At 39.9% G+C, this 27,654-nt stretch overlaps 1 protein-coding gene across 2 annotated transcripts; it reads right to left on the reverse strand.

Annotated features, from left to right (window-relative positions):
- Positions 1-1,847: 1,847 nt before the first annotated feature.
- On the reverse strand, positions 1,848-25,921 carry LOC138978644 (glycosaminoglycan xylosylkinase-like). 2 transcript variants are annotated; one of them, XM_070351415.1, is made up of 11 exons: positions 25,781-25,921; positions 20,966-21,216; positions 15,631-15,928; positions 14,400-14,573; positions 14,057-14,186; positions 13,569-13,655; positions 10,610-10,722; positions 9,805-10,006; positions 6,364-6,591; positions 4,360-4,419; positions 1,848-3,976 (listed from the first exon to the last, which is right to left on the reverse strand). In XM_070351415.1, the coding sequence occupies exons 2-11, from the start codon at positions 20,966-20,968 to the stop codon at positions 3,772-3,774; spliced, it is 1,500 nt and encodes a 499-aa protein (XP_070207516.1). In that variant the 5' UTR covers positions 20,969-21,216; positions 25,781-25,921; the 3' UTR covers positions 1,848-3,771. The 2 variants fall into 2 exon arrangements, with proteins under 2 accessions (XP_070207516.1, XP_070207524.1); XM_070351423.1 differs by lacking the exon at positions 20,966-21,216 and having other exon boundaries at positions 25,781-25,920.
- Between the last annotated feature and the right edge of the window lie 1,733 nt (positions 25,922-27,654).

Here is a 27,654-nt window from a genome sequence, read left to right on the forward strand (position 1 = left end):
GGTTAGTGCTAGGACTGGTTGGTCCGGTGTCGGAATAATGTGACTGGGTGAGACACGAAGCCTGTGCTGCGACTTCTGTCTTGTGTGTGGCGCACGTTATATGTCAAAGCAGCACCGCCCTGATATGGCCCTTCGTGGTCGGCTGGGCGTTAAGCAAACAAACAAACAAACAAACGAGGGTCACTAAACGCAAAAGTGCGCACTCAAAACATACTACGCGGCACAACCATACTGGGGCTTAGTCTGTAAAGGCGGTCCTTAATTCAGCCCGAAGTCGACTTCGCGAGGACTTCGCGAAGTCTTTTATCGAAAACTTAGTGCTAAAGCTTCGTGGGGCCAGCTTCGCGTAGTCGACCCCGCCCAGTTAAGGACAGGCTTTAGGCACCCTCCGCTAGTGAACCAAGTTGTCACTCTAGATAGATCCATCCACGCTTTTCAATCAATCAATATGAGGCTTATATCGCGCGTATTCCGTGGGTACAGTTTTAAGCGCAGGGATTTTTTTGTTTTATGCAATTTATATCGCGCACATATTCAAGGCGCAGGGATTTATTTATGCCGTGTGAGATGGAATTTATTTTACACAATACATCACGCATTTACATCGGCCAGCAGATCGCAGCCATTTCGGCGCATATACTACTTTTCACGGCCTATTATTCCAAGTCACACGGGTATTTTTGGTGGACATTTTTATCTATTCCTATACAATTTTGCCAGGAAAGACCGGTGTCACTAAAAGTCGAAAAGACGCGAAAAGACGCGAAAAGACGCGAAAAGACAGCAAATAGATACGAAAAGACGCACAAATACACACCTTTGACCCTTTCACCATTGACACTCACACAGTGCATTCACACCTTCTTGTAACAATCACCTCCTCACTTTTCTTTTCTTTATTTGGTGTTTAACGTCGTTTTCAACCATTCAAGGTTATATCGCGACGGGGAAAGGGGGGAGATGGGATAGAGCCACTTGTCAATTGTTTCTTGTTCACAAAAGCACCAATCAAAAATTTGCTCCAGGGGCTTGCAACGGAATTCGCTATCTCTTAAATGAGGCTTTGATCTGAGCGCATCAAACATTCCCACACGAACGTGTTATCAGCGGCTACCCCGGGTAACTCATAAAAGTTACGCAACTGACCACACGTCAGCTGAGCTAGTATTCTATTCATCCGATCCGACAAAGGAATTAACATCTACTTGACAAAACGCCGATTCCCCCAACATACAGTCAAGCTGGCGGCACATTACATTACGACCACCTGGGGCCCAAGCGATCCGTTTTTGGCGAGCTTTTCACAAATGACCGCCCACTTCAAACAGATAAGGACTTCCTCGTATACACACACACGCACACACAAGCTCATACACACTTACACACACTTACACACATATACACACACACATACCTAAAGTGTGGATGGTTACCTAAGAGGCGGCACTGGGTGTAGTGCCTTTCTAGTGCACTTGCACTACAACAGCACTGGGTGCAGTACTCGCTCCGGCATCGAAGAATTTTGCACTAAAAAATGCACAAAATTTGACCTATTTCGTCGCCTATAGAGGACGGAAAGAATGTCATTTTGAACATTGTTATGACATTCTTTCCGTCAAAAAAGTCAATTTAACGGTGTTAAATGAAGCGGCCATCCACACAATTAGGTTGCCATCCAGAGTTTAGGTTGCCATCCACGTGTGGATGGTTGCCTTATGGTGATTTAGGCAACCAAACCTGTGGAAACATGGGTACACACACACACACACACACACACACACACACACACACACACACATGCGAGAGAGAGAGAGAGAGAGAGAGAGGAAGAGAGAGAGAGAGAGAGAGAGAGAGAGAAAGAGAGAGAGAGAGAGAGAGAGAGAGAGAGAGAGAGAGAGAGAGAGAGAGAGAGAGAGAGAGAGAGAGAGAGTGTGCATGTTTTGATGATTGTTTATATTAAATCACCAATCTCGACTAAAAACAGTTACATGTACCAGGACTTTTCGTGTCTTTTCGCGTCTTTTCGCGTCTTTTCGCGTCTCTATGCGTCTTTTCGCGTCTTTTCGACTTTTAGTGACACCCGGAAAGACCCTTTTGTCAATCGAGGGATCTTTAACGTGCACACCCCAATGTAGTGTACACGAAGGGACCTCGGTTTTTCGTCTCATCCGAAAGACTAGCACTTGAACCCACCACCTAGGTTAGGAAAGGGGGGAGAAAATTGCTAACGCCCTGACCCAGGGTCGAACTCGCAACCTCTCGCTTCCGAGCGCAAGTGCGTTACCACTCGGCCACCCAGTCCTGCTTTTTACCTGCGAAAAGAGCATACTTCCACTTGGGCACACACCATGGGTTCGCAGCCTGGTAGAGCTCCTTTCGGAGGCACCTCGCCAAAGGCAAACGTGCGTACGAAACTCAAAGCAATTTACGTCCGAACATACAAGACCCTATAGTCACCAAGGTATCCTCTCGGCCGTGTGGACCAGGTTGTAAATCTAGATGGATCCGTCCACGCTTTTAGCGGCGATAAGAGCATCTTTTGGACAAACCCACAGCCTGGTAGCTTTCAGGGTTTCTTGGGGAATTAGTTGATTAAAGATACACCAATGCCGTCAACCTGCAAAAGTCATCAATACCATACGTGATGCGCTTGGAGGAGCCAATCTGTTGATTTTTGGTATGTGTCCTGGTGGAAGGGTGCTCTTACTCCGTGTTAAATCCTGAACACATCTGTAGTGGTGTACATAATCCTTTACACGGGAAGGAAGGGTATCTTTCAGTCTAAATCTCAAACTAAAAGTCAATATCAGACAAACACTTATTTGCTCACCACATTCAGCACAGTCATATAACAAAACAACGTTAAAAAGGTCGAATACCCGTAAATAGTTTTATCCTGATTTTCACTGATTTTTAACTCATGTGAGCCAGGATGACAAAGTGGTGTTTAACTTAGACGTGCAATGCTTGGGTTGATCAACAAGATATGGCCTGCTTAGAATTTACGTCTGTTCCTGTTTAAACACGTGGCTGAAACCCGGCGTTTGACACAGTGTTAAACTCTACCTGAAGACATGGCCAGTTTCTTGCGTTTTGACACACTCTTCCATTCGACCGAAATATATGACTGGGTCCCTGCGTTTTGACACACTCTTCCATTCGACCGAAATGCATGACTGGGTCCCTGCCTTTTGACACATTCTTCCATTCGACCGAAATACATGACTGGGTCCCTGCGATTTGACACACTCTTCCATTCGACCGAAATATATGACTGTGTCCCTGCGATTTGACACACTCTTCCATTCGACCGAAATATATGACTGTGTCCCTGCGATTTGACACACTCTTCCATTCGACCGAAATATATGACTGGGTCCCTGCGTTTTGACACACTCTTCCATTCGACCGAAATATCTCTCTCTCTCTCTCTCTCTCTCTCTCTCTCTCTCTCTCTCTCTCTCTCTTTCCTTTTATCAGTATTGTAATTTGCATGTCATGTTATGCTCTGGCCTTATTTGTAGGCGAACGGTATGTTATATGTCCGTCTGTCGGTTATGTCCTAATGTTGTATATATATATGTCTAATATACTTGCCATTTACATATTTAATATACAAGTTGAAGAATGAATGATGATACATTGTAGACGGATGCATGTTACTGATTAAAAGCCCTACAATGATGTGCTTGGCAAAAAACAAAAAAAAATAAATAAATAAAATATATATATATATGACTGAGTCCCTGCGTTTTGACACATTCTTTCTTTCTACCGAAATACATGACTGGGTCCCTGGGTCCTGGCGCACTCCTGTATCTCAAGTATGACGTGTGCCAGTCGCCTGTCCATGGCTGTAAGATGGGGGTCAGTCAGCACTGGACTGACGGGGTCAGCTTTCAGCACTTCTCTCATCACACTGCTCAGCACGCCCTTCTCCAGCACGCGTAGTCGCTCGTATGTTGTCTGACGGACCCTGTTCAATTAAATTCCATTCAATAACTCTATTATCATAATGCTTGGAAATTAGGGATGCTTCCTTCCAGCGAAAAGCTAGCAGCAACGAGAGACGAGCTTCCCAAGTGTGTGCGTGTTTTGGGTGTAATCAGCCACCTTCAGAATGACCGGGGTCTTTTACGTGCCACGGTGGTGACATGGGGGTGGGACATGGATACTGTCTCTGACTGCATTTAAAAAAAACAGAGAGAGAGAGAGAGAGAGAGAGAGAGAGAGAGAGAGAGAGAGAGAGAGAGAGAGAGAGAGAGAAGGGTTAACGTATCACTCTTTCACAGCATGAAAGCATCGAGAAATACACTTTAAAACATGAGAAGAAACTGAGGTTTACTCAGGTTTACTCACATGCAGCATTGGAAGAGAGGAGCAAGTATGAGGCGCTCGTCTCCGTGAGGGTTTTGGAAACTGAAAGACAATGCAAAGGGTCAGTCTTTGAATAATGCGTCGCTTTGCTTTCATTTACAATTTACATTAATGGGGGAGTTGACGCCCGAAAAAAGCCAGTTCAAAGCCAAACTGAGCGCAGGGTTAGAGAGGTCGAGGGCGTCAATCTGCATTTTTCGAAAGCCCAAGTTGATTGAATTACAGGGCGGGGATATATGTAGCTCAGTCGGTAGCGCGCTGGATTTGTATCCAGTTGGCCGCTGTCAGCGTGAGTTCTTCCCCACGTTTGGCGAGAGATTTATTTCTCAGAGTCAACTTTGTGTGCAGACTCTCCTCGGTGTCCGAACACCCCCGTGTGTACACGCAAGCACAAGACCAAGTGCGCACAAAAAAGATCCTGTAATCCATGTCAGAGTTCGGTAGGTTATAGAAACACGAACATACCCAGCATGCTTCCTCCGAAAACGGCGTATGGCTGCCTAAATGGCGGGGTAAAAAACGGTCATACACGTAAAATTCCACTAGTGCAAAAGCAGATTGTCAGTTCCATTTTTGTGCATAAAATACGCAACAAGGGCTTATTTTCGCTAAAAAGTACATTAAATGCAGCGTGCCTTCTTTCTTTGCAAAGCAGTAAGCATATGCTGAATTGATTTTGCAAATGATGGGTTGGTTGTTGATTTGTGTGTGTGTCCCTTCAAGCTATATTGCTATACGAATTTTACAGATTGATGTAGGTGCCTTTCGAATTAATTCAGCAACAACAATTCAATTGCGAAGAAAGAGGAGGGCGTATCAACACATCAACCATAGCTAATGACTTTTATACCAACACATAATTTCTGTACCAACACACCCATAGCTACTGATTTCGGTACCATCACATTAACCAATAGCTACTGATTTCTGTACCAACACATCCACAGCTACTGATTTCGGTACCGACACATCCATAGCTATTGATTTCTGTACCGACACATCATCCACAGCTCCTGATTTCTGTACCGACACATCATCCATAGCTCCTGATTTCTGTACCGACACATCATCCATAGCTACTGATTTCTGTACCAACACATCATCCATAGCTCCTGATTTCTGTACCGACACATCATCCATAGCTACTGATTTCTGTACCGACACATCATCAATAGCTACTGATTTCTATACCGACACATCATCAATAGCTACTGATTACTGGACCAACACATCATCCATAGTTATTGATGTCTATACCGACACATCATCCACAGCTACTGATTGTTGTACCGGCACATCATCCATAGCTACTGATTTCTATACCAACATATTATCAATAGCTTCTGATTTCTGTACCGACACAATAGCTACTGATTTCTGTACCGACACATCATCCACAGCAACTGATTTCAGTACCGACACATCATCCATATCTACTGATTTCTGAACCGACATACCATCTATAGCTACTGATTTCTATACCGATACATCATCCATAGCTACTGATTTCTGTTCCGACACATCATCCACAGCAACTGATTTCTGTTCCGACACATCATCCACAGCAACTGATTTCTGTACTGACACATTATTTAGTAGCTACTGACTTCTGGACCGACACATCATATATCACCCAAAGCTACTGATTTCTGTACCTACACATCATTCATGCAGCCACTAACTTCTGAAGTAACTCATCACCGAAGGGTACCAGATTTTGAGAAAAAAACACCATCATTCAAAACTACTTGATGTTTCAAGCAACACATAAATCAAAACTACTCATATTTGAACCACAACTACATCATCCACGACAAATAATGTGTGTACCAACACATCATCCACAACTAATGATTTATGTACCAACACACCATCCAGTCAACTAACCAAAGCATAATTCAAAGCTACAAAATCGTGAACCAAATAATCATTCAAACCTAATAAATGTTGTACCAAGACATCGCCATAAGCTGCTTGTTTGCCTACCTCTTGCCATTGTCCATCATGACGAAAGAGCGAACAGAGTCCGGACCCTCCATAACACTGACTTTGCGGTCGGCATTGTTGATGATGTATTGGAAGATGGAGGCGTCAATGAGATCCAGGAACAAGGCGCTGTTGTTGTAGAATGGATTTGTCCTGGTCTTCGAGTAGAGCGGTGGCTGAGATATGCTGTTCTGAACTGCGCTGCAGTGGCTTGTGTTCCTAAGTAGACTAAACAGATAATACCCAGGAACCTTTTACTGCCAGAGTATGACAAAGTTGTCTTTTATTGTTTTTGTCCTAAACATGTTAACGTATTCGTTGGCTCATGAAAGACTACTTGGATTTAAAAAGGGCTCAACCTCGTTGTAACAACAAGAACAAGAACAAGAACAACAACCCAAACAACAACGCAAACAACAACAACAACAACAACAACAACAAAAACAACAACAACAACAACAACAACAACAACAATAACACAACACCACAACTACAAACAATTTAATCCGGGTTTCCTTGAACAACGCGTACTCGCGAAAAAAAAGAGCAAAAGGTGACGTGTTGGAGCAAAGAAAAAACTAAGAAAAATGATGTATAGTACAAGCAAGTATAATCCCACCAAAACAAATGACTATCAAACGGAGTGACAAAGAAAGAATAAATGAAAGGAAGAATCAAAGAAATGACAGATAGAAAAGGAGGGTGCGTGATAGAGTGAGAGAAAGCGAGTGAGAGAGAGAGAGAGAGAGAGAGAGAGAGAGAGAGAGAGAGAGAGAGAAAGAGAGAGAGAGAGAAAGAGAGAGAGTACTATCTCAAACATGTCAACGCTTCAGCATGCAGTTGTCTACGTTTTATAGCGTGGAAAATGAACTTAGAAATAAGGCCACACCTCTTAACATCTGACAAGGACAAAATAGTGTACACAGAATATACACACATGCTTCCTATAAATCTTTTTCTTAAATCAAAATATAATGGACAACATAAGGGGAAGTGGTGTTCATCTTCGACTACATTTTCGCAAAAAAACCAATATCTTGATTCCAAAAAAGCACTGAATCGTTTAAGGTTGTTATTAATTGGCAAAACACCAAGTCTGAACTGTGTAAGTGCAACCCTAAAACAATAAATATCAATATTGGACAAATAACTTTCAACATGCAACACAGATTTGACTGTAATTCTAGAGAGAGAGAGAGAGAGAGAGAGAGAGAGAGAGAGAGAGAGAGAGAGAGAGAGAGAGAGAGAGAGAGAGAGAGAGAGAGAGAGAGAGAGAGAGAGAGAGAGGTGGGGGGCACACAGCCACAGCCACAGACATACATATACTCAGAGACAAACAAAAAGACAGACAGAATGACAGACAGAAAGATACTCTCAAACTCCATCTTCTTCTGGGATTGGCGCATCGCTAGACATGACAATCATCTGATTAACAGTCCTCAATTTTCAAGGTCACAACAAGGTCATTACCAGATACAACCGAGGGAAAATATCATTTTCTGCAACTGTTTTGTTAGTAAGAGCTTATAAACTCCATCTTCTTCTGGGATTAGCGCTGATTTCAATGACCCTGAAGTCTGAGGAAAGGTTTCTTGACCCATGCTAGGTTTGAAGGTCATGACAAGGATGACATTTTACACATGTCTAGGGCATTATTAGACATGACGCAAATAGTGTTGACTCTTGTAATATTCAAAGGTCACAAAACAAGGTAATACCTGGGAAAAACGACGGAAAATATATCAACTTTATGACTCGTCTGAGTGCCAGGAGAGCCTGTGTGATTCTCAGCGTCAGGCTTTCAGACCGCAAGGCTATTGGTAGATGAACACCCTAACATTGACTTTTTCTTCTCTCTCCCCTTCTCTTCTACCCCTATTACACCGAGCCTGACGCTGACGATTACAAAGGCTCTCCTGGTACTAAGACGAGTCATACAGTTGATATATTTTCCGTCGTTTTGCCTTGTAATGACCTTGTTGTGTGACCTTTAAATATTACGAGAGTCAACAGTATGTGCGTTATGTCTAATAAAGCCCTGACGTGTTTAACATTTTAAAGCTTTAGCTAAGAAAATAGCCGAACGTCCAGAAAGTATTTTATTTCATCCTAACAGATATTCACAAATAGAAAACGTGTAAACTTGACCTTGTCATGACCTTCAAACTTGGCATGGGTCAAGAAAACTTTCCTCGGACTTCAGGGTCATTGAAATCAGCGCTAATCCCAGAAGAAGATAAGCTCTTACTTTCAAAAAAAGTTGCAGGTTTTCCCTCGGTTCTATCTGGTAATGACCTTGTTGTGACCTTGAAAATTGAGAATTGTTAATCAGATGATTTTCATGTCTAGAGATGCGCCAATCCCAGAAGAAGATGGAGTTTGAAAGCTTTTACTTACACACAAGTTGCAGAAAATGGTATTTTCCCTCGGTTTATAAATAATAATAATAATAACGGGCATTTATAAAGCAAGCCTTTACGCTGACGATCACGAAGGCTCTCCTGCTACTCAGATGAGTAACAAAGTTCATTTTTCAAATATTCAGCATCATTATAATTATTGGCTCTAGCTCTTATCAGAAATAATGCTACCTCTTAAAATTGAAATACATTATGCTCTGAACCAGATTACTCTCCCTTCTGTTATTTTTTGTTTCAAGCTTTAAACACTATCACTAGCATTTTTACCATAGCATTAAACCAAAAAACACCATTAAGTTGTCATATTTTGCTCGTGCATTGCTAAATGTATGTAGATAAACTTTGAAAGTCAAAAATGGGGTTCTCGAAATTATGCATGTCACACTGAACTCGCACAACAAAGCGACATTTTTGGGGGGAAACGTCTCGCACGCTTTACTGGGCTGGGGGTTAGGAAGATTGGAAGGTCATAGTGATATAGCATACGGTTCAAATCCATTCATATTTTACAAATATTATGCAAAGACATCATACTTGACGAAAATATATCTATTGAAGCCAAAGAACAATACTAGTCTTGTGTGAATTTATTTTTAATCAAAACTTACCTACATTTTGGACGACGTCTTTACTGTTTTTAGGGTAAGGTTAATAATAATGATACTGCCACCAGCATCCTCGGCCAAATCAGTCGCAAATTGTTTTGTGATAATCAAAAGATACCAACTATGACATTTATATGTAAAAAGTACAAGTTTGAGTTCGTAATTTGTATGAGAACTTCTTTTTTCAGAGGCAAGCGTCTGACATACTTGTGCATCACTCTTCTAGGTATAGTTGAAATTTGACTGAGAAGAGAAAGTGCGCCCTAGAATATTTCTTGTTAACATCGATTTTTATGTTTGGCAGGCCCCAAGCTTCCCAAAAATACCCATCTGGTAGAGTCCGCTTTTGGGTGCACGGTCAGCCCTCCGCCGTGACGGAGTATACAGTCAGAGATCTATTCAACACATTCACGTACTCCATAACTTCCTCTCTCTCGTAGCAAATCCGCATCCAAGGGTGGGTGTCTTTGTAGTCCTCGTTTAACTTAAGATGTTCTGGCATCCATAGAATCATCACACCTTCTAGTGTGTCGTCTGACGTGCACAGATGGTCTACCCAGGAACTCTCTGATTTACTGCACGTGTAACAGTGTCCGTAGATACATGTTGCATTTGCTTCTGAAAAAAATACAAAAACAACAACACAACAATTACTGTCGCTTCACGGGATACTCCTGGCGAAAAAGTCACGCGAAGCAATATCAAAACATTCAACCTGTCGGCCTAAACCTAAAACATCAACACTGAAAACCGGCCATCACAAAGATTTACAGTAAACCCGAAGACCGAGAGGGATTGCGATTGTCTCGGCGAAGCATGCGAACATAGTTCGTACCCAATTTGCAGCCATTTTTAGAGTACACATGACCATCTATATATTTTTGGATTCATAAAAAGATAAGGAATAGAATGCAATAACGTTTAAATCTCTTGGTAAACAATCGATTTTAATCCCACCTTTAATGAGCAAACTTATTTTTAGCTTCCAAGCTATACAATCCCATAGTCCGGACTGAGCGAAAGATTGCTTGACCAAAATTTCAAACAATTTGGTAGAAAAATGAAGCCGTCACAGTGCCGCCTCAACGTTCACGAAAAGACGGATATGACGTCATCAAAGACATTTATCGAAAAAAATTAGAAATAAACGACGGGAATTTTCACCAAGCAAACATACAAACAAACACACACACAAACAAACAAACAAACAAACAAACAAACCTGGCACATTATACACCGTTTCTCGAAGATAGTCCGTGGCTGCAGGCAAGATTTCCTTGCTCAGTTTCAGAACTCGTCCTACTGCCAGCGGCGTTCGGCGAAATCCCAACACTCTGTAAAGCATGTCCGGGGAAGGGCTCGTAATATGGACCACTTTGTTTCTCTTTGATAAATAGCTGGTTTTGCTGGCGAAGAAGTTTCATTTTTGCTTGGTGGTTGGTCTCTGTTCAGTTAACCTTTAGGCTTAGTTAAAATCATTAGGTACGCTAAATGAAAAACTGAAAATTTTGCAAATGATCCATATTTTGCGCCTGGGCAATTTAAACTGTCTGACATTTAGTTTTTACGCTGCAAAATGTGGGATTTAAAATAATTTTTTTTTATTAAAGACTAACGTTTTAGTGGTGTGCGAAAACCCGGATGTTTTTGACACACGCAAGTTATTGAAAAGGTAAATATTGGGAATGAAATAGAAATTAAGCGCTCCTGCGTTGTTATTTTCTCAGAACTAAAGTGGTCCACATAATTAGCCAGTTTATATTACGAGGTTTTGTCCTACATTTCAAATCAAGATGAGAAAAACACAGTCAAACAACAAAATGGAATCGAGGTATTTCTGTGTTTTGCCGTCTTATTTTGAGAAAGAGAGAGAGAGAGAGAGAGAGAGAGAGAGAGAGAGAGAGAGAGAGAGAGAGAGAGAGAGAGAGAGAAAGAGAGAGAGAGAGAGAGAGAGACTTTCTAAAGTGACGTTTCTGTGCTTTGACGTCAAAGATTGCACCAGGCTTTGGAAGAGATCGGGGTTCCAAAAGAAGCGTCTTGTACGCCTCGACTGCGGGACGTTTTGAGTAAAATACACGTAATTTCAGTATGTAAGATAAACAGAATACTACATGGCTAGCTGTGTCGTACCAGATTTACATTCGTTGCTTTTTCAAATATTGAAAATCTCGCCTTCGCTCGCAGTTCAATATTTTAGAAAAGCAGCTCGTGTAAATCTGGTACGACACAGCAAGCCATGTAGTATTCTCTATATATCCATTATCATAATCGGTATGCTTTCTTCAAGCATATATCTTGGTTCTCACAGAAACCCATCATTCTGTCGCGACATCCGGTCAAAACAAGTTTTAAACACAGTGATTTAATCGAATTTGTCAAGAAGAAACCGGTCAAACAAAACATTAATTAGAACGAACAACCACTTGCAGATTTCCTTGTTTAAAAGTGAACAGCCTTGATGTTCTCTGTAAAAATATGAATGTTGTAAAAGCTACTTTTTACAAAATTAATTCATTAAGAAAAAAACGAACTTACCAAAGTAAGCAATCAGGGTGTTGGTTTTTACATTTAGTCAAGTTTTGACTAAATGTTTTAACGTAGAGGGGGAATCGAGACGAGGGTCGTGGTGTATGTTTAGGCACAGTTAATAATTGTCTACCTATACCCGTGTGACTTGGAATAATAGGCCGTGAAAGGTAAATATGCGCCGAAATGGCTGCAATCTACTGGCCGTATAAAATTTCATCTCACACGGCATCACTGCAGAGCGCCTAGAACTGTACCCACGGAATATGCGCGATATAAGATTCATTGATTGATTGATTGATTGATATGTGTGTGTGTGTGTCTGTGTGTCTGTCTGTGCGTGTGTGTGTGTAGAGCGATTCAGACTAAACTACTGGACCGATCTTTATGAAATTTTACATGAGAGTTCCTGGGAATAATATCCCCGGACGTTTTTTTTCGTTTTTTCGATAAATGTCTTTGATGACGTCATATCCGGCTTTTTATAAAGTTGAGGCGGCACTGTTACACCCTCATTTTTCAATCAAATTGTTTGAAATTTTGGCCAAGCAATCTTCGACGAAGGCCAGACTTCGGTATTGCATTTCAGCTTGGTGGTTTAAAAATTAATTAATGACTTTGGTCATTAAAAATCTGAAAATTGTAAAAAAAAAAAATAATTATAAAACGATCCATATTTACGTTCATCTTATTCTTCATCATTTTCTGAGTCCAAAAACATATAAATATGTTATAATTGGATTAAAAACAAGCTCTGAAAATTAAAAATATAAAAATTATGATCAAAATTAAAGATTCGAATTCAATTTAAAAACACTTTCATGTTATTCCTTGTCGGTTCCTGATTCCAAAACACATATAGATATGATATGTTTGGATTAAAAACACGCTCAGAAAGTTAAAACGAAGAGAGGTACAGTAAAGCGTGCTATGAAGCACAGCGCAACCGCTACCGCGCCAAACAGGCTCGTCACTTTCACTGCCTTTTGCACTAGCGGCGGACTACGTTCAGTTTCATTCAGTGAGTTCCACAGCTTGACTAAATGTAGTAATTTCGCCTTACGCGACTTGTTGGTATGTGTCTAAGTGAAGGATTCTCTGGTGCCATGTAAACGTCTGGCCAGCGAGGCAGTGAGCCGAAGTGTTTTCACAAAAAGGACTGTGCCTTTAAACGTAGATTGGTTGCCTGACAAAAAATACTGTATATATATCCCCTTCCTTCTTTTTCTTCTTCTGCGTTCGTGGGCTGAAACTCCCACGTACACTCGTGTTTTTGCACGAGTGGAATTTTACGTGTATGACCGTTTTTACCCCACCATTTAGGCAGCCATACGCCGCTTTCGGAGGAAGCATGCTGAGTATTTGTGTGTTTCTATAACCCACCAAACTTTGACATGGATTACAGGATATTTTCCGTGCGCACTTGGTCTTGTACTTGCGTGTACACACGAAGGGGGATAAGCCACTAGCAGGTCTGCACATAAGTTGACCTGGGAGATCGGAAAAATCTCCACCAGGCGGCCGCGGCCGGGATTCGAACCCTCGATCTTCCGATTAATAGGCCGACGTCTTACCACCCCGCCACAGCGCCCGTCTATCCCCTTCCAAAATCGAACACACATAGCACACAGTTATGAAGAAAATAGAGCATTACCTGGAAAGATGAAACGCCGCAATCTCAGCATAAGGAATATCGTGCACATTACATAGATTGTCACTCCATACGAAACCTCGTGCGTTCCTGACGATTCAAAGGAGAGGCAGCGGTAAAACCGTTATAATTTATAGGTATCATATGACAATATATAATCATACTGGGACGGCTGACAGGCAAGCTATTTATTGCATGCGACATGGGAATAAATGTTTGTTCTAGTACTATAAACGGTTTTATCACAAAGTTCAACACCAAAGTGCATCTGGTTCGTATTCTCAATGAATAGTAACGTGTAAATGAGATCACCCACACGGAAAAGTATAACAAACATAACTTGTTAATAACGTTTCACAACAACAACAACAACAACAACAACAACAACAACAACAACAACAACAACAACAACAACAACAACAACAACAACAACAACAACAACAACAACAACCATCATCCACAAGGCAGATTTATAACGAAAGAGTTCTCACCATTTGGGTTTGAAGAGAACCTGTTGCCTTCCCTCAAGTGTCAGTAGGAGCTTGAGCTGATTGCCCGTATGTCTGCCTGGGTCGTCAGCTTCCGTTATTCGGGCCGTCGCCATCATATTCAGCACGGCACCTTGCAAACCACCACCAGCAATTTGACATTTTTTCCCCTGTACTATCAAATCGGATATATCTAATGTATGTAATAATACAAGAATGAACGTGAGTGTGTGTGTGTGTGTGTGTGTGTGTGTGTGTGTGTGTGTGTGTGTGTGTGTGTGTGTGTGTGTGTGTGTGTGTGTGTGAGCCACATTGTAACACCGTGCTACCCTTTTCTCGCACTCACCTAGCTCTGGTGCCTGGTCTGGCAGTAACTCTCTGGAAGTGGCCCACTTTCTGGGCACCTCCCAAGGTGACACGCCTGGAGGCAATGTGTAGTTAAAGTCCAGGCGGTATTTCCCGATAAATGTGTTCACAACATCCTCATTGAAATGTTGTGTCATCGAGTCATCATTGTTGGCTGTTGACAATAATAGGATATCCATTTGAAACTGCCAACCATCATATTAAAGCTTTATTTCTCACTAACACTTGTACAGTCTTGCAAATTAAAGATGAAAACCGTTCCCCTGTAAATTACCGTGTGCACCACTATAGCTCTGCGCACATTTTTAAATGGGGAAAAAAAGTCGTCCTTCTACCACATATCAACAGTCTAGCAGCTTCCTCTGCAGAATGAGATTGATTTGATGAAGTAATTTCGTAGATTGGCGTAGGGGTCCCTGACGAAATTAACTGTGAACTGCAAATACTTAATTGCCATTCTACACAGAAAGCAGCCAGGCTGCGGATACAATACAAAACAATACGATACAATACGTTACAATACAATACAATACAATACAATACAATACAATACAATACAATACAACACAGTACAATACAATACAATACAATACAATACAATACAATACAGTACAATACAATACAATACAAAGGTATTGTCTGATTGTCAATACAAACAGATCGTTTTTCTTTAAGCTCGTTACATACCAAAACAAAGTAAATTGGATCACAACAAATAAAGACAATTACACCTTAGTACTCGCATCACATTCAGTCATAAACACATGTCTTAAATTCACACGTGTTGTTTTCATTGCGTGCTGCTGTTACTATTGAATATGTGTGTTGTTTATATTGCTTGTATCGCGATTCTTTTTGGAGATGTGTTTTGCTTCTGATGGTGTGTTGTTCTTGCTTCTTGTAAATGGTCATCGGATGAGACTACACTAAGTGCTGATACTCCTCAGGGATGTGTGTTATCCCCAGCTCCGTTCTCAATCTATAACACTGATCACATACGAGGCAAACAATCCATAACCTGTTTATTCTATGCATTATATTATCACAAATGTTGAGTGCGCGCGCACGCGTGCATGTACGTGTGTGTGCGTGTGTGTGTGTGCGTGCGTGCATGCGTGCGTGTGTGTGTGTGTGTGTGTGTGTGTGTGTGTGTGTGTGTGTGTGTGTGTGTAATGCAAGTGGCTTGTATTGTTACACCAAAGACCAGGTACCTTGTTGTAAGATTTCGCCGTTTTGTTTCTTGAGTGATTCTCGCTGTTGTTGAAGTTGTTGTAACAGCTGTTTTTGATCTCCATTCGGCTGGTCGATACTATTTTGCCGCTGCACAGGCTCTTTGGCATCGTGTGATCGTAACTGAACAAAACTGTCGACGGGAAAATATCTGATATCTCTCTCACTATGGAGCAAAACGATGTAGATGGTGAAACAACCGATCACTGCACAGACGAGAAGGATGAGCCTAGGATTGAGTATGGCATATCGTTTAAAAATCCTCCGATAAAGGCTTGCCTGGAACACAGACCAAAAACACCACACGGAGACAAACAGACAGACGGACGGACGGACACACACACAAACACACACACACACGTGCGATCGCACACACACAAGGAAAACATTATTGTTCTTCAGATGATAGATACAGTCTAGCATTGATTGTGTAAAGTATGTGTGGATTGAAAATGAACGTATTTCTATTGCAAAGAAAAACAAACTTGAGCATATTGTACACAGCCATTATGAGTACTGGAGCATGGAAGCCAGCGAGGTGCGAGACAATGCGGACTACGATAGCACAATGTACTCAGACTTTCGCTAGCTGTTAGTGATGGCAAAAAGCATGGTGCCGCACATGTGCAGCGCAGTTTTAATATAATTATAATATAAATGATATCCTTGTTTTTACTACCTATTTTATTCATGTTTTTATTACTTAATTAGTGGAAGAATCTGTTGTAATGTATGTTTGATGGTGTATGCTTTTAATCAAGCGTTGCTGACTATGAATGTAGATGTAAATGCTTGTATAACTGTGTTTGAATTTTAAATGTGTCAAGAGCAAAGAGCATAATTGTAAAGTTATGATGTTGCGCTATATAAATGCTCATTTATTATTATTATTATTAAACGTAATATTCAGCTGGTAAAAAGCATTGGAAAATGAGTGCCGCCTCAACTTTCACAAATAGTCGTATATGACGTCATCAAATACATCCATACAAAAAATGAAAATAAACGTCTGGGTATATCATACCCAGGAACTCTCATTTGGAGTTTCATGAAGATCAGTCGAGTAGTTTTCTCGCAATCGCTTTATACACACACACACACACACATACACACACACACACACACACACACACACACATACACACACTCACGCGCGCGCGCACGCACACACACACACACACACACACACACACACACACATACACACACACACACACACATACATACATACATGCATGGGTTGTTCTTTGGAGTTGGGTACCACAGAGGGTCTTTGGATTGAAATAATAAGTTTGACAGTTTTTACATTGAGTCAAGTTTTGACTTAATGTTTTAACATAGAGGGGGAATCGAGGTGAGGGTAGTGGTGTATGTGTGTGTGTGTGTGTGTGTGTGTGTGTGTGTGTGTGTATGTGTGTGCGTGTGTGTGTGTGTGTGTGTGTGTGTGTGTGTGTGTGTGTGTGTGTGTGTGTAAAGTCATTCCAAGAAAACTACTGGACCGATCTTCATGAAACTTCACATGAGAATTCCTGAGCATAATATCCCCAGACGTTTTTTTTCTCCATTTTTTGGATAAATGTCTTTGATGACGTCATATCCGGATTTTTGTGAAAGTTGAGGCAGCACTGTCACGCTCTCATTTTTTCAACCAAATTGGTTGACATTTTGGTCAAGTAATCTTCGACGATGCCCGGACTTTGGTATTGCATTTCAGCTTGGAGGCTTAAACAAATTAATTAATGAGTTTGCTCATTAAAGTTGTCATTAAAATGAAATTACGTTAAACACCAAATAAAGAAAGAATTAAAATGAAATTGTCGCAAACAGATTTAAAATTGATTGCATTGTATTCCTTGTCTTCTTCTAAATTCAAAAATATATAGATATGTCATGTTTACTCAAATGTGCTGAGAATGAAACAAAACAGGTTCAGTGAGTACTACGGACGCGTGGTTCGCGGCGGCGAGCGTGATCCGTCGTCTTCGGTATGGTTAGCCGAGACTATCTGAATGTAGTCTCGGCGATGATTGGTTTGTAGTGTTGATCTTGACTAAATGTTTTTATATCGCTTCACGCGACTTGTTTTTTGTTACTACGCTTCTGTGTGTGTTTCTGAATGTTGCTTGATGATATTTTAAGCCATTAAACAATTTTTTTTTTTAAAGTAACGTTTTGTGTATTCGTATTTTTGGCAAATACGTCCAATCGAGAGGTCAAAATGGCGGGTAATTTGTGACATACTGTGGGATGAAGCAATAACTACGTCGCACGGAATGAAAAACACACGAAAAAGCCCATGAACAGTTTGTAACTCATCATAAACGCATGCATTTTTAAATAATGTTTAGTACAATGGGTTGCAGAAGATCAACACAATCTGACATATTAACCATAGTTGTATGTGGTGAACTTTGTAACGTGTCGTTTCACAGCAGCCAGAACTTTATTTGCAGAACACAGACCCACTTATCATAAACGTACGACTATTTTTTGCTTTCACGAGTTTAGCACACTTCGTAACACGCGTTTAGAACGCAAGAAGAAAGCAAATAACGTCCACAGTTTTTGCAATCTGTCCATTTAAAACTGTCAGAGCATTTGCTTTCCCCTTTCTCCTGTTACGATGTTATTTTTTTGTTTGTTCTTCTGTACTAAACTACAACAGCAATCTTGGGGACGGATATCCTATGCACCCGTTGTACCGTTGCGTGGTAACGTCGCCACTAGCCGACGGTTTGAAGTTTCGTTTTTTATTTGCTCGCTCATGTTACGATGTCATTTTAACCATTCGTTGCTGCGCTAATGGTAAGCTTTTTTTTTAAGTTCACGAAATATTTCTATATTTTTATGCTGACAGTGTCCTAAAGATCACATGAACGCATTGTTGTTATGGGGGCCAGGAGGCCCCCATTCTATACGGATAGTTTCGAGGTTGACCATGGGCAGCGCCATTTTGTTGTGAAATACGTCATCAGTTTGTGTACACAGGAAGTTGTGACATCCGTCACCCTATGGGAGGGTTGAAGGCAACATTGTTCATCAGTAGAAAGTTGTGAAATCCGTCACCCTATGGGAGGGGTGAAGGCAAAATTGGTCATCACTGAATTTGTGTAACACAGGAAGTTGTGAAATACGTCACTCTATGGGAGGGGTGACGGCAAAATTGTTCAACAAAAACATCATAGGCCGATCTGTTACAGGGTTAACCGCAACAAACTCAAACCATTCATACTACTCTGCATTTGAGTGACTTATATACCAACATTTTTTATGTCTTATTTTCAGCACAGGTGTAGGAAAAATCATGAACCAAAATGTTATTTATTTTCTAATTTAACATTTGTTTTACAAATTTGACCATGGTCTTTCAAACATACAGTGACATTAAACATTGTTATGTTAAAAAAAAAGAAGAAAAAGAAAAGCTTTTGTGCACAAATCAGAAAATACATTGTACATTTTACCTACAGGCCAAACAAGAGATCCAAGCAAGTTGCACTGATCTAAAAATATATTTTTAGATCGATGGCAAGTTGTCAAAAACAGGCGCTTGCATTTGGATGTGTCCAATGATAGTAGGTTTGGTTGTGATCAATCAGAATAATGTAGGAATAAAAATGTATGACAGTTTGGTATGATGACATGTAATTCACATATGCTGAAATATAAAATCATACATCATATAATATTAGTATGGCTGTTGCCATGACCATGAACCGCAAGAAAGGTTTAATGTTATGTAAATTAAAATACCAAAATCAAGCACCTATTAATCTGGTCTACGGCGCGGGAAGATTGAGGCCTTCGTAAACGTTCAACGTTGGCCAATAATGATTTTAACAATGTTGTGTCGTTTTGTATTATGTTGTATTTTGTTGATCAATTGATAAATATGTCTTCCCAACATATTACAAATCAAACAGAAATAAAGTCTTAGAGAACTACAATAATTATTGTTGCCGTCAAAACCTTGCAAGGCCTCAACCGTTCTCACGAGATCAGTTACATTTTCTCTCTCTCTCTCTCTGTCTCTCTCTGTCCCTCTCTCTCTCTCTCTCTCTCTCTCTCTCTCTCTCTCTCTCGCTCTCGCTTTCTCTCTCTCTCATCTGACTCTTGGCACACAGGTCAAAGCAGAGGTTAACTTGAGTGCACGTGTACCTAGGAGGGGGGTGATTTCTTGAATTAGCTGAGGGCGCAAGGAAATCGCTCACCCTCCACGTCCAAAACGTAGTGATATTGACACGCCAGATTAGTGCGGTAGCGTATTGTGCTAAGCAGGAAAGCGCGCTTTTCTGCGGGTATTCTTGTTAACTTCGCAATTTCCGGAAAACATCCACTTTCACTTTGAGACTGTTCTGTTTACATTCGACACTATCAAAACCACTTTGCAATACTGAAATATTTTTTTCTGTGTTCGAAAGCTACAGCCAATCGTTATTATGTCCCCTTGTTCAGTTTATTATTTAATAAAGATCTCATGGTTCAAAATTTCATATTGTTTTTTTCAAAAACGTGCGTGTGTTCCATTTCAAACTAACCTCACTGATGTGAACTCCATTATTACTGTCACATTTGTTTTACAAATTACACCCATAATCCAAACCAACGCGCAAACACACACACACACACCACAACTACACACATATGTACTCGTTACCATTAGCCAACGCTCGTCACAACTCTGTCAGTCTCAAGTCTAAATAATAATAGTATAAATCATAACTAATTTTCTTCACATCATCATAGACATAATGTTGCTTCACATGTTCTTTGTACAATCGTTGGTTTTCACAATAAATATTGCATTACTGTAATTGTCTTCTTTTTCTTTAACAGTAATGTATCTTTCCAAAAACAAAACTCAAAGACCACACAAGCTATTGCAACCTACTCCTATCTCTGGTCTCTCTTCCTGGGTACAATGGTACCTAAGACTTACATTCAAATGCTTACATTTCCATGCTACCCACATTGTCAAAATACCAATAATTATTCAAAACAAATGTTAACTACTACCTAACTTCATTTCAGACCCACACCCATTATTATACACACATTTCACATTTAAACCATTAGTCGGCCCCCTGTCGATATTTATCGACTAAGTTCCTTGTTGAATTTGCAGTTAGTTCAGTTTTTGACTCCCATGTCACAGTTTGGTACCCTGCAGCTCCAGAGCACAACCCACATACTTAATTACATACACGACGAACCTCGTTTCGATTCCCCGTCTATGTTAAAACATTTAGTCAAAACTTGACTAAATGTAAAAAGGAAACAGAAGTAAACTGCTTTTAACAAGATCGAAACACCTACCATAATTTGTTCCACCTCAGAACACAGTCTTTTCTCACAGTTTGCAAGAACGAAAACAGTTCCAGTCAGTTAGGAAAACTAAAACAGTCACCGACACCAAGTTCTACTGGTTGACAGAACGTTCGCAAACACTGTGGGAGATTTCACATATTTTTCTTCTTCTTCGTCGTTCGCTCAGACAGCAACTCCGGAGGATCTGATGAAGGCTGCTGTACGCCGGAGGCTGATTTCACATATGATTCAACGAACACCTGAATGATAATAAATGCATGCACAGCATTACGTTGCTGTTGCTGCTTCCATTTGCGATGGGGGAAGGGAGGGCGGGTAGGGCGAGGGGTTCGGGGGCTGGTGTAAGAAACTCATCTGACAATAGAGTGCACGCAATCCGATATATCTCCACTTGGAAGAAAAAGGGCAAGACGATGATGAAAATCATAAAATTAGGAGTAGTAATAGTAGGAAGAGGAGAATCATAAAGTAAGGAGTAGCAGTAGTAGCAAAAGAAGAATCATAGAGTTAGTAGTAGTAGTACGAAGAGGAGAAGAAACATAGAGGTAGGAGTAGGAGGAGGAGGAGGAGGAGGAGGAGAATCATAGAACTAGGAGTAGTTGTAGTAGGGAGAGGAGAATCATAGAGTTAATGGTAGTAGTAGTAGTAGTAGTAGTAGTAGTAGTAGAAAGAGGAGAATCATAGTTAGTAGTAGTAGTACGAAGAGGAGAAGAAACATGGAGGTAATGAGTAGGAGGAGGAGGAGGAGGAGGAGGAGGAGGAGAAGGAGGAGGAGGAGGAGAATCATAGAGCTAGGAGTACTTGTAGTAGGCAGAAGAGAATCATAGAGTTAGTAGTAGTAGTAGTAGTAGTAGTAGTAGTAGTAGTAGTAGTAGTAATAGTAGTAGTAGTAGTAGTAGTAGTAGTAGTAGTAGTAGTAGTAGTAGTAGTAGTAGTAGTAGTAGTAGTAGTAGTAGTAGTAGGAGAATCATAGAGTTAGTAGTAGTAGTACGAAGAGGAGAAGAAACATGGAGGTAGGAGTAGGAGGAGGAGGAGAATCATAGTTAGTAGTGGTAGGAAGAGGAGAATCATAGAGTTAGTAGTAGTAGTATTAGGAAGAGCAGAATCATAGAGCTAGGAGTAGTAGTAGTAGGAAAAAAAGAATCATAGAGCTAGGAGTAGTAGTAGGAGGAGGAGAATCATAGAGTTAAGAGTAGTAGTAGGAGGAGAAGAATCATGGAGGTAAGTGTAATTGTAGTAGTTGTAGGAGGAGAAGAATCATAGAGTTAGGATTAGTAGTAGTAGTAGTAGTAGTAGTAGTAGTAGTAGTAGGAGGAGGACCAGGAGGAGAATCATAGAGTTAAGAGTAGTAGTAGGAGGAGAAGAATCATGGAGGTAAGTGTAATTGTAGTAGTTGTAGGAGGAGAAGAATCATAGAGTTAGGAGTAGTAGTAGTAGTAGTAGTAGTAGTAGTAGTAGTAGTAGTAGTAGTAGTAGTAGGAGGAGGACCAGGAGGAGAATCATAGAGTTAAGAGTAGTAGTAGGAGGAGAAGAATCATGGAGGTAAGTGTAATAGTAGTAGTAGGAGGAGAAGAATCAGAGTTTTTGTTTGTTTGTTTTTTTTAAAATTTTTTAACCTCAGTTGCATGCAGGTTTGCTACTACAATTATTTTTTTGCCTTATTAGTGTGTTTTTTTTTGTTTTTTTTTTCGTGTGGCTTGGAGCAAACCTTCTTCATAGGTCTTTTCTTTTCTCTGTCAAATGTGTACATTTTTAAATCAATAAACCTTATCAGTAAACTAATATGTTTAAATAAATAAATACATAAAAGTAATCATAACATAAATTTATTCCTAATGTTCAGCTCAGTTTCCAATAATACACCCAAATCTAACTTTTTCCCATATCTTAATTTTCCAATGGTCATTTTGGTAATTAAAATACAATAATTCACAAAGTAAATATAATCACTTGTCAAACTTTCCCTAAAATAACCCAAAAATACATTTTCTTCATTCAAAATGATGGCAACATGTATTTTCTTATACACAAAATCTTTACATATTTTCCAACCCTTCATCACCTCTTGGCAACTAAAAAAGAAATGTTCAAGGGTGTCTAATTCATTACAAACTTCACACTTATTCGATGTTCGTAATCCCATTTTGTTTAATAAAATATTGGTTGGATATATTCTATGTAATAGTTTCCAGTGCAGCGGACGTAATCTTTCTTCTTTTGTGCTGTTAACGGCCAGTAACCAGTTTCTCTTATCCAAATCTACATTATGTTTTCGTTTCCAAAAATCACAGGCACTCGGAATCTGGACATCAAGATCAACTAAACATTTTCTAATAAACTTTGCTGTTATATTACCACCGTTAACAATGAAATCCTGCAATGTAAAATATTGATATGGTAATGTGTCTGTACGTCTGGATTTAAGTGCTGTGCATAATGCATTGTATTCAAACTCTCTGGATGGTTTATAACACACTTTTTGACATAAATCTTCAAAAGAAATAATAATACCATTTTCATTCATAACATCCTTTGCAAATGAGATATTATGTTTTATAAAATCTTTAAAAAATAGGCATTTATGTTTAAATTGAATATTCATATTGTTCCAAATGCATTGGTCCTTTAATATTACTGGTGCAAAATCATACTTTTCACAGAAAACACTTTTATTGTCAAGCCAAGTCAATAACACTTGTTTCCAAAACAATGATCTGCAACTATTGAGGCCATTCATCGTTTTCGAAGATGCATTTGAGTCAAAGCACGATAAACCAATGCCCAGACATGACAGACAATATCTTGGAATAACAGACCAATACTTTTGTGTGGAGTTTTGCAAATTAACAAGCCAGGAAATCATAAATGAGTTGTGCATATCTACTACGTTTATCATATTCAAACCACCATAATCTTTTTCTTTACACATAACTGTTCGTCTTACTTTTTCAAATGCGCGCGTATTTGAATACTTTTTCTTCCAAATAAACCTAAACAAAATGGAATTAATATGATGTAGAACATGATGAGGTACTGCCAGAGACTGGAACATATAAACGAATTGAGATATAAGAAAGGTTTTAACAATACAAATTTTACCTTGTATGCTTAAATTTCTTTTTGACCAATTGGCGATTATTTGTTGTATTCGTTGAATTTTCTTTGACCAGTTTTCCTCTAAAGACGATGCGGGTATATTGTTTGAAAAAATAATTTCAACAATTTTTACTTTACATTTCCATTTAAGACCAAAATACTGATCTGTACACAACTTTTTGGACCCTATCCACATGGCTTCCGTTTTGTTAACATTCACTTCCAAGTTTGAAAAACGTTTAAATATATTCAAAATGTATAACGCCCTTTCTAGATCTATTTTATCATGCAAAAAAAAGTGACGTCATCAGCATATAATAACAGTTTTAGGACCGTGATGGGTGATACCTCAAAGGGTGACATAGGCAGATGGATACCCATAATAGCTTCATCAGAACGAATCTTGATCGCCAACATTTCAAGGGCAATAACAAAAGCCATTGGAGAGAATGGACATCCTTGGCGAATGCCAGTTTCCACAGGAAAAGGTTCGGATATCCACCCTGTATAATTATTACAACTTTGACTATTGTTCATCAGGACAGAAGCCCATTTTTTAAAATTATCCCCAAAACCAAATTTATCAAATGCAAACAAAATATAATCTTTGGATATGGAATCAAATGCACGTCGAAAGTCAACTGCTAATAAAACTCCAGGTTTATACATTGTGTTCATAATATCTATGGTATCATCAATGAGTCTAATCATGTTACTTATTTTTCTTCCTTTCATAAAGCCAACTTGATTTTCATGTATAATATCACCTATTACAGTGGAAAGTCGCATTGCTAAACATTTTGCAATTATCTTGTCCAATCAAGAGGTCAAAATGGCGGGTAATTTGTGACATGCTGTTGGATGAAGCAATAACTACGTCGCACGGAATGAAAAACACACGAAAAAGCCCATGAACAGTTTGTAACTCATCATAAACGCATGCATTTTTAAATAATGTTTAGTACAATGGGTTGCAGAAGATCAACACAATCTGAAATATTAACCATAGTTGTATGTGGTGAACTTTGTAACGTGTCGTTTCACAGCAGCCAGAACTTTATTTGCAGAACGCAGACCCACTTATCATAAACGCACGACTATGTTTTGCTTTCACGAGTTTAGCACACTTCGTAACACGCGTTTAGAACGCAAGAAAAAAGCAAATAACGTCCACAGTTTTTGCAATCTGTCCATTTAAAACTGTCAGTGCATTTGCTTTCCCCTTTCTCCTGTTACGATGTTATTTTTGTTTGTTCTTCTGTACTAAACTACAACAGCAATCTTGGGGACGGATATTCTATGCACCCGTTGTACCGTTGCGTGGTAACGTCGCCACTAGCCGACGGTTTGAAGTTTCGTTTTTTATTTGCTCGCTCATGTTACGATGTCATTTTAACCATTCGTTGCTGCGCTAATGGTAAGCTTTTTTTTTAAGTTCACGAAATAGCTTTATTTCTATATTTTTATGCTGACAGTGTCCTAAAGATCATATGAACGCATTGTTGTTGAATTTGCAGTTAGTTCAGTTTTTGACTCCCATGTCACAGTTTGGTACCCTGCACCTCCAGAGCACAACCCACATACTTAATTACATACACGACGAACCTCGTCTCGATTCCCCGTCTATGTTAAAACATTTAGTCAAAACTTACTAAATGTAAAAAGAAAACAGAAGTAAACTGCCTTTAACAAGATCGAAACACCTACCATAATTTGTTCCACCTCAGAACACAGTCTTTCCTCACAGTTTGCAAGAACAAAAACAGTTCCAGTCAGTTAGGAAAACTAAAACAGTCACCGACACCAAGTTCTACTGGTTGACAGAACGTTCGCAAACACTGTGGGAGATTTCACATATGATTCAACGAACACCTGAATGATAATAAATGCATGCAGAGCATTACGTTGCTGTTGCTGCTTCCATTTGTGATGGGGGAAGGGAGGGCGGGTAGGGCGAGGGGTTCGGGGGCTGGTGTAAGAAACTCATCTGACAATAGAGTGCACGCAATCCAATATATCTCCACTTGGAAGAAAAAGGGCAAGAGGATGATGAAAATCAAAATTAGGAGTAGTAATAGTAGGAAGAGGAGAATCATAAAGTAAGGAGTAGCAGTAGTAGCAAGAGAAGAATGATAGAGTTAGTAGTAGTAGTACGAAGAGGAGAAGAAACATAGAGGTAGGAGTAGGAGGAGGAGGAGGAGGAGGAGAATCATAGAACTAGGAGTACTTGTAGTAGGCAGAAGAGAATCATAGAGTTAGTAGTAGTAGTAGTAGTAGTAGTAGGGAGAGGAGAATCATAGAGTTAATGGTAGTAGTAGTAGTAGTAGTAGTAGGAAGAGGAGAATCATAGTTAGTAGTAGTAGTACGAAGAGGAGAAGAAACATGGAGGTAATGAGTAGGAGGAGGAGGAGGAGGAGGAGGAGGAGGAGGAGGAGGAGGAGGAAAAGAAGGAGGAGGAGGAGAATCATAGAGCTAGGAGTACTTGTAGTAGGCAGAAGAGAATCATAGAGTTAGTAGTAGTAGTAGTAGTAGTAGTAGTAGTAGTAGTAGTAGTAGTAGTAGTAGTAGTAGTAGTAGTAGTAGTAGTAGTAGTAGTAGTAGGAGAATCATAGAGTTAGTAGTAGTAGTACGAAGAGGAGAAGAAACATGGAGGTAGGAGTAGGAGGAGGAGGAGAATCATAGTTAGTAGTAGTAGGAAGAGGAGAATCATAGAGTTAGTAGTAGTAGTATTAGGAAGAGCAGAATCATAGAGCTAGGAGTAGTAGTAGTAGGAAAAAAAGAATCATAGAGCTAGGAGTAGTAGTAGGAGGAGGAGAATCATAGAGTTAAGAGTAGTAGTAGGAGGAGAAGAATCATGGAGGTAAGTGTAATTGTAGTAGTTGTAGGAGGAGAAGAATCATAGAGTTAGGATTAGTAGTAGTAGTAGTAGGAGGAGGAGGACCAGGAGGAGAATCATAGAGTTAAGAGTAGTAGTAGGAGGAGAAGAATCATGGAGGTAAGTGTAATTGTAGTAGTAGTAGGAGGAGAAGAATCAGAGTTAGGATTAGTTATAGTAGTAGTAGTAGTAGTAGTAGAAGGAGGAAGAGGAGGAGGAGGAGAATCATAGAGCTAATAGTAGTAGTAGGAGGAGGAGGAGGAGGAGGAGGAGGAGGAGGAGGAGGAGGAGGAGAAGAATCGAGGAGGTAGGAGTAGTAGTAGGAGGAGGAGAATCATAGAGTTAATAGTAGTAGTAGGGGGAGGAGGAGAATCATAGAGTTAAGAGTAGGAAGAGGAGAATCCTAGAACTAGGAATAGTAGTAGTAGGCGGAGGAAAAGAATCACAGAGTAAGAAGTAGTAGTAGGAGGAGAATCCTAGAGCAAGGAGTAGTAGGGGTAGAAGGAGGAGGAGAATCATAGAGTAGAAGAAGTAGGAGCAGGAGAATCCTAGAGATAGGAGTGGTAGTACAGGAGGAGGAGGATAAGCATAGAGTTAGGAGTAGTAGTAGTAGTAGGAAGAGAAGAATCCTAGAGCTAGGAGTAATAGTAGGAGGAGGAGGAGAATCATAGAGCTAGGAGTAGTAGTAGTAGTAGTGAGAGGAGAA

Source organism: Littorina saxatilis, linkage group LG1 (genome assembly GCF_037325665.1).
Source record: "Littorina saxatilis isolate snail1 linkage group LG1, US_GU_Lsax_2.0, whole genome shotgun sequence".
Taxonomy (NCBI): Eukaryota; Metazoa; Mollusca; class Gastropoda; order Littorinimorpha; family Littorinidae; genus Littorina; species Littorina saxatilis.